Consider the following 16220-nt stretch of genomic DNA (forward strand, 5'->3'; position numbering starts at 1 on the left):
AAGGAAAAAGTGATCTGATGTAAGCCGGACTGATCAGATGGTTCTGATGTTGAAGTAAAAGAAAAAGGTTCAAGTGACTGTGAAACCCGTGTCTTGGGTACAAGGCAGTCACTTGAGAAAAGCACAACTGCGCTTCTATCTGATTTTGTCTTGTGTGTGCATGAGCAGTGCTTACTTTATTGTCTGGAGTACAGCAGGGGCCCAGAGCACAATTGTGCTCCTCGTGGGTGTGGAGACATGGTGCGCGTGCCTTTGCACCTTGAACGGCATGACTGTGCTCTTGAACGTGCTGCGCTCTTTGAACGTGCTGTGCTCTTTGAACGTGCTATGCTCTTTGAACGTGTTGTGCTCTTGAACGTGCTCTGCTCTTGGGCGATAGTATCCTACCTATCACAGCAGCTTTTACTTGCTTGGTACTGAAGACTCTGTATCAGGGCTAGCGCTTTCCGGCCTCTGTATCCCACCCCCACGTGCCCTTTCCAACTGTGCCGCCAAGTTCGCTGGCCCGGCTAGGCAGGGGCTAAAAGAGGTAGATTTTCGCGGTCCCCGTCAGCCTAACTCGTTGATCGGTACCGGGGGGGGGGGTCCAAAGCAGGTTTCGTGCCATAGTAAGGATTCAAATACATATTCGTGTCTGAAGTATGAACTTTGGATTAGAAAATAAAACCTTTGTTGGATAGTAATTTTTTAGGCGGAGATTTGGAAATGTATTCCCTTCTCAGTTGAATGGAATCTTGACAAGTCCTGGGTAGTTGTGGCGTGTTGTGCTCTTGGGAGATATGTGCCCTTCAATGAAGCACAGGGACCTCAATGGTCATATCATTTGCACAGAGACCCTACTTGATTGATTATCTGATGACTACTATTTACAGACTGCTGACTGGAGTCTTTCTGTAACAAGATTATATGTGAGCAATGGGCATACCCTAACCCTCACACCTTTTTGCCATAAGAAACCTCATACAAGCATGAGAACTTACAGTAGTAATTCTCTCATATTTGCTCCTTTGATTTTCCTTGGTCGGGATTGTTTCTGCCACTGGCATCCTCGAGAAGCTCGCTGTCTCGGTCCATAAAAATTGATGCAGAATGAGTTAGCAGTGATACAAGATAGTAATCTCAAGGCTGCCTTGCCTCCTCACTAGTGACACTATGAAGCACTCAGGTCAATGCATCTGAGAATGGTGCTTTACCACGGAGATCAACTATCGGCTCCGGGCCGGACAGACCGGTGTCGGCGATTGAAGACCTTCAACATCGAACGACGGGCTGCATTCTCTTCGTCATGCGTGGCTCAGTCCACGTCACGTAGATTTCATACATTTTCAATGACCTTCAGTACTCTTGTGTTTAAGAGAGGTTCATTCTCGCTCATTCACCACAGGCACAGACAGAGACGAAAATCAGACCTGTTATACCATTCATTTCCTCCTCCACAGACTTGAGAACAACCATGTCCTCCTCTCCAAAGACGCAGCAAATAATAGTCATAGGGTAAAGCCACAAATCCTCCATGTATACAAACCCATATTAAAAATTCCACTCCCTCCAGCGCCGGCGTGACAGGTCTCTCCTGCGCCCTCGACCTACAAGAAGCCGGCCACACCGTCACCCTCCTGGCCCGAGACTTCCCCGCCCCCTTCGCCCTCATCGACGCCCAAGCCCAGATCAACTACACCTCCCCCTGGGGCGGCGCCCACAACCGCTGGGTGCCTCCTCCTCCTCCTCCTCCTCCCGCCACAGCCCGTGAACAAGGCCACAGCCCCCAGCACGACCATGCCTTCCGCGACCACCGCCTCGCCCTCGCCACCTTCCACCGCATGCGCCGCCTCGCAGCCGCCCACCCCGAGGCAGGCATCACCTTCATGAAGGGCATCGAGTACCTCGAGAAGCCCGGCCCCGAGTACCTGGCCCTGGTGGCACCCGGCAGCAGCGGGCCAGGCAGCGCGGCGGCGCTCGGGGTCGAGGGGTTCCGCGTGCTGGGGCGGGACGAGCTGCCGGACGACAGGGTGGTGCTGGGGCTGGAGTATGATACGTGGTGTGTCAATCCCATGGTCTACTGCTCGTTTCTCCTCAACAGCTTTGTGCACAGAGGGGGTCGGGTGGTGAAGCGGGAGGTGAGGGCGCCCGAGGAGGTGTTTGCGCTGAGGGGACTGCTGGGGGGTGGGGGTAGTGGTGCGGAGGTGTCTAATATGGTGGTGGTGAATGCCTCGGGCCAGGGGTTTGGGGATGAGAAGTGTTTTATCACGAGAGGTGAGTTTCAAGATCGTTGACCATCTTAGAGAGAGAGAGACAAGAGGTTGTTGTTCCTACTGGGATTTGAGACTGATGTTTTTCACAAACACAGGCCAGACATGTCTCGTCGCCAACAAGTGCGATGCCACCGTCACCAGGCAGAACGCAGACGGCTCCTGGACCTTTTGTGTGCCGCGCAACTTTGACGGCGGGACCATCATAGGCGGCACCAAGGAGCCTGACAACTGGGACCCGGAACCTTCGCGCGAGGTCAGGGACAGGCTGGTGCGGGCGTTTGTGGCCACGTACCCGGGCATTGCGGATGAGGCTGGCTCGGTGACGGTTCTCAAGGATATTGTTGGTCGGAGGCCGACGAGACATGGCGGTGCTAGGATCGAGAGGGAGGAGGTGGATGGGGGTCCTGGTAGGACCATCGTGCATGCGTATGGTCTGGGTGGGAGGGGGTATGAGATGTCATGGGGTGTGGCAGAGATGGTGGCAAGGCTTGTCGAGGGAGCTGAGCCGACCAGAGCACGGATATGATTGGGATTGTGGACATTGTCTGTGTGTCATGTTCCAGAGTGCTGTCATGCTTCACAGACACACGTGTGTTCCCATGTGTATATGTACAAGGTCCTATGTATGGCCTGTCCACTTTATCATCAGCACACCGTGCAGGCCGTGTCGTCGTGATATGCCGTACTAGATCCTCATTTCTCCAGGCGCCCTCAAAACGCCCAGGACAATAATACATTCTCTCTCCCTCCGTCTCCCTCTCTTCCATCACCGCCTTTCCCCCTCCTCTCCACCCCGCCCTCTGCTCCGAAACCCGCCAACCCTCTCCCCCCTCCTCAACTTCTCCTCCTCCGCCCGCCGCCTGGCCTCGTCCCTCTCGTTCTCCTCGATGCCCCACCACTCCCGCACAAACCGCGCCTGCTCCTCCTTCCGCCGCTGCTTCTCCACCCGCTGCCGCGCCCGCTCCTGCCGCTGCGCAAACCACTCCTCCCGCGCCGCGTCTTCCTCTTGCGGCGTCGCGTGGGCCTTCATGCACCCGTTCATCAGCCGGTGGGGTTCGCGGCAGGCAAAGGGGACAGAGAAGGTGCGTCCGAGGGCGCAGTCGGCGAAGGCTATGCGTGTGTGTGATTTTCATTGTCAGCAGGGTGAAAAATGAAAGGATGTTTGCTGGAGAAGATAAGAAAGAGAGAGAGAGAGAGAGAGAGAGAGAGAAAGAGAGAGAGCCAGCCATAGAAGGAGGAAAGAAGGGTAAAAACATCTTCACCTTTTATCTCAGCCGCGCACTGCCTCCGCACCCTGTCGTAAAACACCTCCCGCACCTGCGCCTCTTGCGATGCAGACAGCGGTAATGGGTTCCTCGACGGCATCGGCAGGTGCTCTGTTGTGGTAGTGCTGGTGTTATTGTTGTTGTTCGGGCTGGAGCCAGAGCTCGAGCCGTTGGGTGTTTGGACGGCCATCGCGGCCATTGATTAATTTCCAGCTGTGCTCTGAGCGACGAAGAGAGACAGAGAGAGGGAGGGAGGGAGGGAGGAAGGGAGAGGGACAGAGTGCGTGTCTGTGTGTGTGCGTTCTGCGTCTGTATGTAGGTGCAGGTTGGTGAATGGGGAGTTGTCTCGTGTACGTTGAGTAGATTCGGCCCAAAAAGTTTCAATGCGATGTTGTGACGAGCTTGTTTCGAGAGACTGTCTAAATTGGTCGAGAGGTAGATACAGGTAGGTAGGTGGGTAGGAACCTCGTGTGCTGATGTGTTCCTTTTGTCTAGGGGAGCAGTGGGACGGCGAGGTGGGCACAACGGACGATGCGTGCAAATCGACTGATGTGATGTGATGTGGTGATGATTGGAATTATGGATGCGGACCGATCTCTTGAGCTCGAAATTCTGCCGCTTGGGGGGAGCTTGGCACCCACCACCACCACCCAGAAAACCCTTGACCGCCCTCGGCCAGTGCCGCTGCAGTAGACCCAGGGGACACGCCTTTCAGGGGTCCTCCTCTCATCATACCTACTTAAAGTACCTTAGAGTGTACTGCATACAGTAACTGTACACTACATACTTTTAATGAATTCTCGACAAGACAAAAAGAAGAACGGAACTAATTTTCACTACGCTCAAAACGAGAGGAAGCCTTCATCTTTTCTTCTGCATGAGAGATGTAAACAAAACCTCGATAGCGCTGGTGTGATATGCAATTCTTGTTAATTCGCTAGCTACGCCGTCTGAAAAAGGCAGTCGTCTATGCCCTGCCTCTCTTGCACAGCGCACATCAACGCTTGTATTTGGTGGTGAGAGTGGTATACTCGACAAGGCAGTCTGGACAGTCAAATGAGAGAAGAAAGAGCTAGCAAGACAGAGACGACCCCCCCCCCCCCTTTCTCTCCTACTCCTCAGGAGTGGCCTCCGTGTCCACACTGCTCATCCGCTCATGCTCAATGTCCAGGCTCTCCCTGCCCTTTTCCTTCTTCTTGCCCATCGAGAACCACCGACCGCTCATCCTACCGTCTTTGGCCTTGGTGCTTCCTCCTCCAACGGACGGGCTGCTGTTGACACTCTCGTAGCTTTTCCCGAGGAATTCTTCGCCCGCGGCGTTGATGCCACTGCCGCCACCGCCTAGGACGTCGTCGCTGCCACCAAAGCTGGACCGGTGCTCCCTCTCCGAGATGTTGGTCGTTGTCGACCCCGGCCCGCCCTTCTTAGACCCGCCAAGGCGAGACGAGAGGCTGAACTTGCTGGAGCTGCCCTTGCGGAAGAGCTTGCGCACGACATTATCCGGGCTGGTGGGCTCTTTCAACATAAACTCCGACGGCGTGTTAGAGACGGATTGATCCAGCGACAGCGAGTCGTGCGATTCGCTGATGGACGTTCGGCTCTGCACCGACAAGGACTGTCGAGATTCGGACCGCTCATCGACCGACTCATTGCCCGAGAACGGCTGGGTCATCGCCTGGTCGTCTGCACCAGTGGCTCCCCTCACCTCCTTGCCCTTGGTCTTCTTCTCCTTGCTGCTGCTGTCCTTATCCGCTTTCGGCTTGAAAATGTTGCCCATGAAGGACGGGGCCGCGGGGTTCAGAGCCTTGGCCAGGGACTTCTTCGTAGGACCAGGTCTTCCGATGACGCCGACTTGAGACGGCGAGACTTGAGGGTCCAACAACGCCTCGTCGTCCAGAATCTCATCGTCCGCGGAAGCCAGCGTCGTCTTGAGAACCGAGGGTGATCCGTGGAGAGAAGGTCTTCTAGACGGATTCCGCGACCACGAGTTATTGTCTGGGGACCAGACGAGCCGTGACCGTCCGAAACCTGCCTGGTCCGGTGGCGGCCAGAGGGACGAGCTGTCGGTGGACGGGCGGGGTCGATCTGCAGACGCGATCGAGGCCGGTCGTGAGCTGCTCTGATCTCGATCAAACACCCCCGTCATAGCCCGCCGCGGGCCCCCAAAAGGCAAAAAGCTCTCGGTCGAGAATCCTGTGGTGCCGGCCTGCGATGGATAGGCATCCATGGTGTCGGGTCCCACCGAGTTGCGATTAAATACATTGAAGCTAGACAGGTTGATGCGACGCCGGCTCGGCACCCTCTCAAGATCTTCCAGCTGCCGTGGGAAGGATCGGCTCTGTCCAGGCTTGAGACTGCCCAGCTCAGGAGGTTCATCCAGCGGCTTGGTAGGCTTTCCCCGCTGGAAGCTGAAGAGGGACGCCAGCCTATTCGTAGCGGGCTGGCCGGGAGGCGGGAGCGGCGAAGAAAAGTTGCCAGTATGTGAATTGAGCGAACGCCTCTCGGCATCGTCGCTGGGAAACGAGGAGTACTGGAGATTCTGCATCGACCCGTGCGGGCTCGACATGATGCTGGCGGAGCGGCCTGAGCCGGGCGACTGTGGGTCGTGATCGACAGGAGACGCGGGCTGCGCGGGCACAAATGGGCTCGTTGGCTCGAAATCAGATGCGGGACTATCAGGCTCATCGTGCTCGTCGTCCGTGAAGATGTTGCTGGGAAGGAGGTTGGTCGCCGAGGGGCTGAGCGGTGCGTCAGCCATGAATGACCTGAACTCCTCATCGTCGTGGTCTTCATATCGCGGGATCGGATCGAGCAGAAGAGGGCCAAGGCCAGGCGGGGGCCCGCCTCTTACGCCAAACCCAGGTTGCTGCTGGGGTGGTTCCAGCGCGGTGTACTGCGGCGCGGGGGAGATGCCGACGTTCGAGAGGGAGTTGCTGTGGTGACTTCGGCGCTTGAGCTGGTTCTGTGAAGGCACATCAAAATCGGCGCCCGACGAGTTGGCCTGATGGTGGAGGGCGAGGGTGGCCTGTGGGATCTGTTGCAGGACGGCGTGGATCGAGTTGAGGCTCATGTCGAGCTCCCTGCCCTTCTGCTCTTCCTTGTGAAGCTTGGCGAGCCACTCTGACTGCCTCCGTGCCCACTCGCGGCGCCGCTCAAAGTCCTTCTGGCGCCACTCTGCATCGTCCTCGCCTCCGGGGAGCTTCTTCCGGTCCTCCTCGAGCTTCCTCACCTGCTCCCTCTTGGCCTTGAGGTCGGCCTCCATCTGGGAGCACTCGGCCTGCAGCTGCTCGTTGCTCTGCCGGAGCTCTTTGTTTCTCGCCGCGCTCTCCTCCTCGATCGCTGCCTTCTGTTCGTCGTAGCTTTCCCTCTCCTTGCGCATCTCCTGAATCTGCTTTTCCATCTTGGCAGTGCCGTCCTCGTACCGGGACCGCTCGGCCTGTCTTGCCTTGACCTCCTTTTCCAGCTGCGCTTTCCTCTGTATGGCAGACCGCATGGCCCTGTCCGTCGTACCCATCTCTTTCTTGAGCTTCTCTGTCTGCTCTTCCTTCTTTTTCTGCTCCGCCTTCTTCTGTTGTTTCTCTTGTTCCAGCTCGTCCAGCAGCCGCTTGCTGTCCTCTTCCTCCTTGGCGACGAGCGCTATGGTGTCCTCGAGTTCCTTCTTGATGCTGCTGAACTTTTCGCCCAGCCCTCTGATCTCGGCCTCCGACGTACTGTCCTTGCGCACCGGCTTCTGATCCATGCTCCCAACCGACGGCGAGGATCTGCGGCCAACTGTATTTCGTCGCGGAACCTGACCAGCCGCACTGGTTTCTCTCGTCAGCGTCAGGCCGCCATCAGGTATCGTCGCACTTTCGATGCCAGGGACTGGGCTCCGCGGCGCTGTACCCTCGTCGCCGTTCTCGCGTTGTACGGACGAGGAGGTCTGATCCTCGGGCTCGAAGTTCGGAGGCAGGCGGGAGTTGCCCAGCTGAGGCCGTCCATCCCGACCAAAAGTCCGGAGACGAACAGTCCGACTGCCGGCCTGGAAGCTATTTGCACCAACGGCGATGACGCGTACGTTGTAGAAGTGGCTCGGTTTCAGTCCGGTGACGGTGATGGCCGTCTCTTGATTCGCTGGTGACTCGCCCACTTTTTGTTTTGCATCGCCAGGTCAGAAGCTGTCCGCAAGTATTTTTTGGTATGGATCATGCAAACACGTCCACGTGTCGCGTGCGACGACGACGAGACACTTACCAACTACGCCGTTGACCTGTATCAGAAACTTTTGGACGGGCTTGTTGGGATGAGGTCTTGCCCAGTTGACGGTTGCCTTGTCGACACCGATGCCCGCGAGCATGACATCAGGTGCATCTGGGACGTCGACGCCGAGAATTCCAATAAGTTCGGGAACGGGCTTCCATAGTGTCTGGACAGCCCTTCGCATCAGCCTGCAGAAGATAGAAAGGGTACTGGTCAGCAACGCCCGGGGCCGAGGAGAAGAACAAGGACACTGGTAGACACGCGAGCACAGGCCCAAGGCGGTTCTTCGTGGAAGGAGAAGGTGTGCAAGTGCAGCATAGCGTACCAAACGACTGCGGCACTGAACAGCAACATGCTGGCATTCTCCTCGCAAAAGCGGTCCAAATTGTCTAGGGTAACGTGAGAGGCAGTATGCATGTAGATATTTTGAGGCGACAGGCTGTCGAGGTCGAGGTCGAGGTTGAGGGCCGTGTAGAGTAACGCGCAGACGACAGCAACGAGCAGGTGGAGCAGTGCGGCTCTACGCTCGACAAGAAAGGACCATGCCAGGACGGAGCAGATGAGGATGAGGAGCGGAACGAGCGTCGTCCATGAGGTCCATGTCATATCGAGGGGGGTGTGACGCCGACCGACAGCAAGGAGAGGGGTCGAACCGATCGAGATGGGTTGTGGGATGTGACGGTGGCAGTGAGGGTGGTGGAGGAGGGGGGGGAGGAGAAGAAGAAGAAGGGGAGAACCATCAAGAGAGGAGAGATAGAGAGGTTGTATGTACTAAAGTGGAAAGATGCAGAAAAAAAAAGCGAGTTAAAAACTTGGGTCGGTGGTTGCATGGAACTTTGACCCGTCCGTGTATGGTTTGGGTAAGAAGTGGAGAGAGGCGTTGGTCTTTGCCTGGCTGGTAAATGTAGAACGTACAGCACAGCAATGCAGCGAGCAAAGGCCTGGAGCCTGGGGGAAATCACCCGAGTCAGCCGCAAGAAACAGGGCTAACAGTCAGTACAAGGGCATCTCAGGACAGGGTTAGGTATCTAGGTACTACTATAAGGTTGCAGGCACTATAGGCCACTACATAGTACTATAGCACTATGTAATCTCCAGCACTGGGGAAGGAAAAGATCAGACCACTACACAGAAGGCAGGAAGGCACAACACAGCAAGTGTGTTGTCAACGACTAGCTTGCCCCTTCAACAAGCTCAGCAGGGGTCGCCAAGCACATACTGACCATTTCAGGCGCCTCAACGGCCCTGATCATAGACATCGTGAGGTCTTCACTGGAAGACGAAATTGACACCAGGTCTGCATCTGCCTTGCCAGCCTTACTTCCTTTTCTACTTTACTAGATGAGACAGCTGATCTACTAGGACACGAAGGCCTCGTGAATAGCAAGGTCAAATCAGCTTGTTCGCTCAACCTGGGATCGACACTGCAGGCGACAATACCGTTCCAACCAAAGCTCATTCTAACTGCCAGCATTACACCTCACATGCAGTAGTCAACCCAAGTATACACCCATGTAACTGATAAGCTCCTCATTGTCCTGCTTTCTCAGTTCCCCCGCTTCATCGTCCGCATGCAGGGTTATGTGAGGCTCGGTAGAAGCAAATGGGCTATGAATATAGAAAAGCTGCTGCGTCCAGGGCCTCCTCAGCACTCGCAACCCAGCACCAACGTTTCTTGGGCTGCATTGTCTACACTGGGCACTAATAGCGCTTCTGCAGCTATATATCCACGCATTTTTTCTTCTTCTTCTCTTGGCTGAATATATACCAAGTCATGCTACATGGAGCAAGGACACTGGGATGCCCTCCTTCGATGGCCCAACTCGTATGGAGTCTTACTCAGCATGAGTCCTTGAGGCTCCTCGCCTATAAGTATGCTGCCAGCGCGGCACATGACGATTATATGCCACTCCATTCCAGCAGCTTGGGATGAGGTGAACCAAGGTTTGTTGCGCACGGCTCTCGTCAAAGATCAATATGAAGCCATAGATCACTCCTGTTCGTCAAGTCGCAGCGAGGGCATTCGTCGCAGCGTGGGCTTTGTTGCCTCCCCTGCCTCGCTCTTCACGTCGGGACGAGAGCGTCGGCGCGCTTGCAGCAACGCAGTCATGACGCGTCCGACCTGTGCGAGCATGTCTGGCTGATCCAACGCGTTATCCCTCGAAGTTTCTCTCTGCCCTTCGGATGCTGGTGACTCGGCGGAGCACAGCATGCAGTAGAATGTGGCCACGGACTTTCCGTGTCTCTCAAGCTGCTTCGTCTGCACCAGGGTCCATAGTTCTGGGATAGCGAGTGTAGCCTGGCCGTACCGCTCCACGATGGGGTTGCGGAACTGGCAGTTGTCCGCAAAGGTGCTGATGACCTTCCTATCGCAGAGCTGGCTGTCTACGTAGCGAGGAGCATAGACCCAGGCTGGTGATTCGGGCAGCGATGAAGCCATGTTCTTCCGGTTGCTAGAAGGCTCTAACAAGTTGTGGGCGGCCAGGGCTATGCCCAGCAGAGCCCCCTGCGTCGCTCTATTGCCTGCCAATGCATTACAGAGGATATGCTGGCAGGCGTGTGAGACGGCCTCCTTCACTGCGTCGACCAGCCGCAGACGTTTGTTCACAGACTGACCTTCGCCTGAAATGGCATCTGCGGGGTCATCATCTATATCGCTTGAGACCCAGCTTGTTACTCGGAGCCCTGCCATGATGGCCTCATACATATTGGCTGCCTGACGTGCTCGCACCTTGCGCCGGCCGGATGTTGTGTCCGCGTTCGCATAGCTGCAAAGCCGGGAGCCGACATCATCTTTGATGCTACGGACGCCGTGGGGCACAGAGACGGTTGAGAACAGGTCGGATCCCGTCTCCAGGGCCATGTTCCCCGCCGTCAGGAAGACGATGTCCCAGAAGACCTCCTCCAGCGTTTTATCGTAGTTCACCTCGAGGCCCACAGGATCAAAGTACGGGTCGAGGCGGTCAGCCAGGCCCAGCAGGCCATAGACTCGATCCAGCTGCCGCGTGCTGTCGCAATTTGAGAATTCCCTGATGAGACCTGAGAAGCGGAGGTACTTGCCAGCTTTCATGTGATCTCGGAGCTTGACAAGTTTGAATACCCAGTGGCTCGTCCATGCATCCGCCTCGATGATCCCGTCTTTCCACGGGAACTTGGCCCAGGCCGATGCGAGCTGCTTCGACAGGACATCAAAATCCACCGCAACAGAGCCGTAGACAACCAAGGTAGTTCGCGCGCAGGCCACCTCCTGGATGACCCAGACGCGGCGCCAGTACTGCTCTTCGCGCAACAGCCGGAGCAGGGCGCGGCGGAGTGAGATGGAGCGCGGCGAGAGCCGGTCTGCGGTGCTCTTGGGGTCGAGATGGTACGGCAGACCCGGCCCCCAGTTCATGATGGTCTGAAGAGCCTCGACGCCACGCGGGCACTCCCCGAGCCAGGAGATGACGTGATCTGCCTGGGAGTAGATGTTGCCCATCCGTGTGACCTGGTCGTTGAGCTCGCTGTGGTGGGCCTGGTCGATGCATATCGAGTCTGTCCAAAACCAATCTGTCTCCTTGTTCATCCAGGCGCGGTGCAGGAACCGCCACAGGTTCTCGTGAACCTTTCGCACCAGGCCATTTATGTGGACGGTGTGCCTGGGGGTCGGGTCTCCCCAACAATAGGACAGAGCGACATAGGGTGGGCGAGACTTGGGTCCAAAGTGCTCGAGAGTGCAGACGAGATTCCCGTACTCTAGATCAGGGTGAATCCTGATCAGCCTGATCCAAGTTCGGTTCGGGAGAGGCTCATGCTGGAATTCGGTGGTAGGAATGGACGCCGACATTTCTCACAACAGACGTTTTGTATGATTTCTCTCACAAAACTCATGGAGAGAAACGGTGCGAGCACCTGCAAGGACTCCATGTGGTTCATTGAAACGGGCTTTGATCAAAGGTTGAGGGGCACTGGCACCGATGTTCGACGACACCACTGGAGCAGAAGCGCCCACTTCAGTGGCAACTACTGCATGCTGAGCCTCAACCCCTCAGATGTCAGCCTGTAGAAGAGGCCAATGCAATGTGGGATGCCTCCTGCTAAACAGCGACGAATCAAATTACAGCTCATGCTGTTGTCCGACAAGTGGCTGAGTGTGCGCTAGCCTAGCCCACCTTTCCAACTTATTGAGAAAGAGAGGCATTCCTCGAAAGTTGTGCTCGGGATACCCTTTGCTATATACTATGCGTAAACAGAATTATGGTGTTCACTTGAGGTTATTACCAGCAGGAAACAGGCGGAAGAAGAGAATAAATAGTGGTGGCCTTCCGGCGCATTGCAAGAGTCAGCTCCCAAAAAGGCTCATAATAACAGGACAGTTTCGCAATGCAAAAAAGAAATGAATAACAGTAAGGCAAGAAGATGTGATGACTGCTCTGTAGAAGAGGCTGGATAATTTCGTCCAACGAGAGCCATCCATTTATCCGAAGGATCACAGCGAACTGTTTGGATGCAAAGTCACTCGCCACTATGACAGAAAGCCTAACTGACAGCACAGCCAAGCATACTCAAGACAGATCACAGTCAGGCCGTGGCAAGACATTCATAAGATGTTTGGCATGGTCCTTCCTCAACACCAGTGGTGAGCATTGTCCTGGCTAGGAATGTTGGGGTTACATCGGCGCAAGCAAGCCGCCCGTCACCAAGACTCTGTCTCGTGGCAGCGCAAGCCCCCCCAACCTTGTGCTGCCCAACAAAGAACTACCGGGGTCCATTACGAATTAGCATGCTGGGTCGACTCGGGGTTTTCGAGGTGGAGGACCACCAACAAAGGACCATGTATGTTGTCATGGATCGCTCGTCCCCCATCGTCGTCAACGTCCGATGTCTCAAACAAGGTCGTAGAGGTCAAAGCCTATTGTATCAATCTGCTCCCCTCGTGGGGGCTTTGAGGTGTTTGTCGTTTCGCTTTTCTCAATTTTGAATCAAACATCGGCTTGTACAGTACAATGACATCACTTGGATCTGATCTGACCCGATTCTTAAAGCAGAACCTCGGGTCAATGTGGCCCCAAAGTCTGACAGGCGGATAGGCTGAGTGGCTGGAAAGCCAGCAGCAATGACTTCAGGTGACCTTAAGCCTCACATCCCTCAGGGCAGCTACGCGTTGCAGGACGCCGGGGGGGGGGGGGGGCTCGGTAGTTTCCAGATAGCGGGTGCGCTAGGTAGTACCCTGTAATTAATCTGCTATGGGGTACAACTCATGGATTCCGAGCCCAAGTCGATCCCCCAAATATCCGAGGCACGGAGAATACGCCCCGGTCAGCTAGTCATTCTCATTGGGAATCGTAAGATGACATGTGACAGAAGATGAGAGATGGACAAGAACACCGACAGAGAGGAAGATACGATATGCTAGTAGACGAGACGCAGAAAGGTACTGAGTAGGCCATTACTTTTAAAGTACTGATGCTACTCATAAATGTTGTACAACAGCCGCTAAATAATTCATACACCCACTGACAGGAGTTACCCCCAACACCATCAAAAAAAATAGTCTCATCGAAACGGCTGGCAACTAACGGGTGGGCTAGCAGGGGTACCCAATTGTTGGGTTCTTGTTTTCTGCACTGGCAGCCCCCTAGGGCTATGGGGCACGCTGGAAGTCATCACCTGGGGACCTACGCCAGTGCCTACGTTTGTGCCGTCAAGTGACCCACCGCCCCCGTAGATCATCAGCCATCCTCCCATAAGCCTTGCACTCTTCACCTCGTCTGCATACATACGTACATACATCATACATCCCATCCCATCCCAAAAAACCTAATCCCCCTCCAACTCCCCTTCTCTTTCGGGTTGAATCTTTCTTGACCTTCCCGTCCCCTTTCCCCTCCCTACGACCCCGCCGACAGACTGCACGATGCAATACGTGCGCAACATATCAGATTCCGTGTCGACGGCATGGAATTCGATAAATCCAGCAACCCTGAGCGGCGCAATCGACGTAATAGTCGTAGAGCAGGCAGATGGCACCCTGTCGTGCTCCCCCTTCCATGTTCGCTTCGGCAAGTTCTCGCTCTTGCGACCATACGAGAAGAAGGTCGAGTTCAGGGTCAATGGCAAGAAGCAGGACTACGCCATGAAGCTGGGCGAAGGGGGCGAGGCCTTCTTCGTTTTCGAGACGAGTGACACCATCCCTCAGAACCTCCAGACCTCTCCCTTGGTGTCTCCTGCATCTAGTCCCCCAATGCCGCCTGGGAGGGCCGCTACCACTTCTCTCCTGCAGGATCCTCCCCTACTCGACCTGGATAACGACGAAAATGGGAAGGAAACACCCCGTTCTTCGAGCCCTGTTCGGCCTCCTCCCTCGGCGCTTTACTCAAGCTCAGTACCACGAGATGCAGGTATGTGCTTCCCCCGCTCCCGTTTCCGCTCGGAAGATTTTGTCTGTGAGATGAGGCTGATGTCGAGTGCAGGTCTGATTACACCAGGGTCAACCGCGACCTCGTTCTCGCACGGGCGACCAAAGTCAGGAGACTTTTCCCATCTCACCCGACCCCATAGCGAGGATATCCTGCACCATGCCGCACGCAAGAAGACCAGCGAGTCCGACCTGAAAGAAGGTGTCGAAAGCCTTGACCTTCTGGAGGATAGGTCCATGAGCCCACCGCTTCTGGGCCCACAGGAGGCGCTGGAACGTGCCAGGAATCTATCCAGAGGGCTACAGGCCGTCAACATCCCCACACACGTTACCGAGACGGGAGACCTGATGCTCGACATGACCGGCTTCAAGCAGAGCGAAGAAGACGCAATCAGGGCCGAGATCCTTGCCAGGAAGGTTCTCTCTGAGGAGCTTGAGGGGAACTACGATATTGGAGCGCTGTTCGGCATCGACGAGCACGGGAATCTCTGGATCTACAGCAGCGAAGAGGCCAAGGATGCGGCCATGAAGAAGACTATGGAAGCCGGTCTCCGATCCAGCACATTTGATGCTGACGCAGTGTCCGACCCAGGCTACCATAGCGACGACAGCACAGGGACTACATCTGCACTACCTGTGCATAGGAGAACGGAGTCAGATGTCGGTCAGGGCAGTCTACAGACACCGCCTGCCTCGCCAGGATCCGGCGGCAGAGTCAAGGCCGCAGGTGATCCTAATAGGAACTACGCAAAGACTTTGCGTCTGACCAGCGACCAGCTGAAGGCGATGGACCTGAAGCCGGGTGAGAACTCGCTCAGCTTCACCGTGAACAGGGCAACCTGCTCCGCATTCATGTACCTGTGGAAACACGATACGCCAGTGGTCATCTCGGACATCGACGGCACCATCACCAAGTCTGATGCGCTCGGTCAGCTATTCAACATGGTCGGCCGGGACTGGACACACGCGGGTGTGGCCAAGCTCTACAGCGACATTGTCGCGAACGGATACAACATTATGTACCTCACAAGTCGATCAGTCGGCCAGGCCGACACCACGAGAGCGTACCTTGCCGGTATCGTCCAGGACGGCTACCGTCTGCCGCGCGGCCCGACGATACTTTCGCCTGACCGGACAATGGCCGCCCTGCGTCGTGAGATCTACCTGCGCAAGCCGCACGTATTCAAGATGGCCACGCTGCGGGACATCCGGCAGCTCTACGGGGCGGACCACCATGCCTTTTACGCCGGCTTCGGGAACCGGCTGACGGATCAAATTTCTTATCGGACGGTCGACGTGCCCAGGACGCGCATCTTCACTATTAATAGCAACGCCGAGGTCTCCCTGGACCTGCTTTCCCTCAACAAGCTCAAGCTCAGCTACGTCAGTATGACTGACGTCGTTGACCACTACTTCCCGCCCGTGTCCACCATCGTCAAGGGCGGCGGCGAGGAGTACACGGACTTTGCCTACTGGCGTGACAAACCGCTCGAGATGGACGACTTCTCGGCCTCGGACGACGAAGACGGCTTTGCGCTGGAGGAGGACAAGGACAGCCAGTACGCCGAAGATGAGGACGAGATCGAGGGCGATGGGCTCGGCGACAGTTACATCTCGAGGGGATCGTACGACGACGACGGGTATGCGGAGGGGAGCGTCCTCAGCGGTGACTACGACGAAGAGCAGGAGCGCATGGCGAGGTCGATGATGGACGGCCTGGCCGACGACGACGCCGATGACGAGGAAGACGAGCCGGAGGAGGACAACGAGGATGACGATGAAGAGGGGCTGGAGGAGGAGGAGGAGGAGGAGCAAAAGCAGGAGGTAGAAGGAGGAGGAAAGGCGGCCACCCTTGCGCCGCCTAAAGAGAAACAGCCCTCGAGACCGCTGTCGCCACGGATAGCGGTCAAGGATTATAGTGCTGAGCTGATCACGGGCATGACGGATCTCGCTATCGAGAAGGAGGTCGAGGAGCAGTGAACATAAAACTTGCGGACGCACACACCCACGCAAGCGGGCTCTCATATACACAGCAAGGCGTTGTGGTCAAGCATCATCATCATCGTTATC

The 16220-nt window shown here is 56.0% G+C and overlaps 5 protein-coding genes across 5 annotated transcripts; 2 read left to right on the forward strand and 3 right to left on the reverse strand.

Moving 5' to 3' along the window:
* Positions 1-1453: 1453 nt before the first annotated feature.
* Positions 1454-2778, forward strand: M406DRAFT_331046 (nucleotide-binding domain-containing protein; the record flags this gene model as incomplete). Its single annotated transcript, XM_040920591.1, has 3 exons — positions 1454-1494; positions 1553-2253; positions 2348-2778. The coding sequence occupies 3 exons, from the start codon at positions 1454-1456 to the stop codon at positions 2776-2778; spliced, it is 1173 nt and encodes a 390-aa protein (XP_040775684.1).
* Positions 2779-2830: 52 nt separating this feature from the next.
* Positions 2831-3983, reverse strand: M406DRAFT_322699 (uncharacterized protein). Its single transcript, XM_040919678.1, has 2 exons — positions 3515-3983; positions 2831-3362 (listed from the first exon to the last, which is right to left on the reverse strand). The coding sequence occupies exons 1-2, from the start codon at positions 3705-3707 to the stop codon at positions 3019-3021; spliced, it is 537 nt and encodes a 178-aa protein (XP_040775685.1). The 5' UTR covers positions 3708-3983; the 3' UTR covers positions 2831-3018.
* A 448-nt stretch (positions 3984-4431) lies between these two features.
* M406DRAFT_98385 (uncharacterized protein) lies at positions 4432-8362 on the reverse strand (the record flags this gene model as incomplete). The annotated part of the gene is made up of 4 exons (XM_040926403.1): positions 4432-7645; positions 7751-7944; positions 8082-8145; positions 8281-8362. 4 exons carry the CDS (start codon positions 8360-8362, stop codon positions 4629-4631), a joined length of 3357 nt encoding a protein of 1118 aa, XP_040775686.1. The 3' UTR covers positions 4432-4628.
* A 2821-nt stretch (positions 8363-11183) lies between these two features.
* Positions 11184-11579, reverse strand: M406DRAFT_260333 (HET-domain-containing protein; the record flags this gene model as incomplete). Its single annotated transcript, XM_040917357.1, has 1 exon — positions 11184-11579. A coding segment is annotated over one exon (396 nt), but the record flags the coding sequence as incomplete, so codon positions are not given.
* A 2070-nt stretch (positions 11580-13649) lies between these two features.
* M406DRAFT_226821 (LNS2-domain-containing protein) lies at positions 13650-15920 on the forward strand (the record flags this gene model as incomplete). The annotated part of the gene is made up of 2 exons (XM_040915750.1): positions 13650-14133; positions 14206-15920. Coding segments are annotated over 2 exons (2199 nt in total), but the record flags the coding sequence as incomplete, so codon positions are not given.
* Positions 15921-16220: the final 300 nt, after the last annotated feature.

This window comes from Cryphonectria parasitica, assembly GCF_011745365.1.
Source record: "Cryphonectria parasitica EP155 unplaced genomic scaffold M406scaffold_5, whole genome shotgun sequence".
Lineage (NCBI taxonomy): Eukaryota > Fungi > Ascomycota > Sordariomycetes > Diaporthales > Cryphonectriaceae > Cryphonectria > Cryphonectria parasitica.

Bases quoted from the DNA above. Each gene is read 5' to 3' on its own strand.
- M406DRAFT_322699 (XM_040919678.1), bottom strand. From the start codon at position 3,707: ATGGCCGTCCAAACACCCAACGGCTCGAGCTCTGGCTCCAGCCCGAAC. The intron at 3,363-3,514 runs GTGAAGATGTTT...ACACACGCATAG, and splicing joins GTGCGCGGCTGAGATAAAAG to CCTTCGCCGACTGCGCCCTC.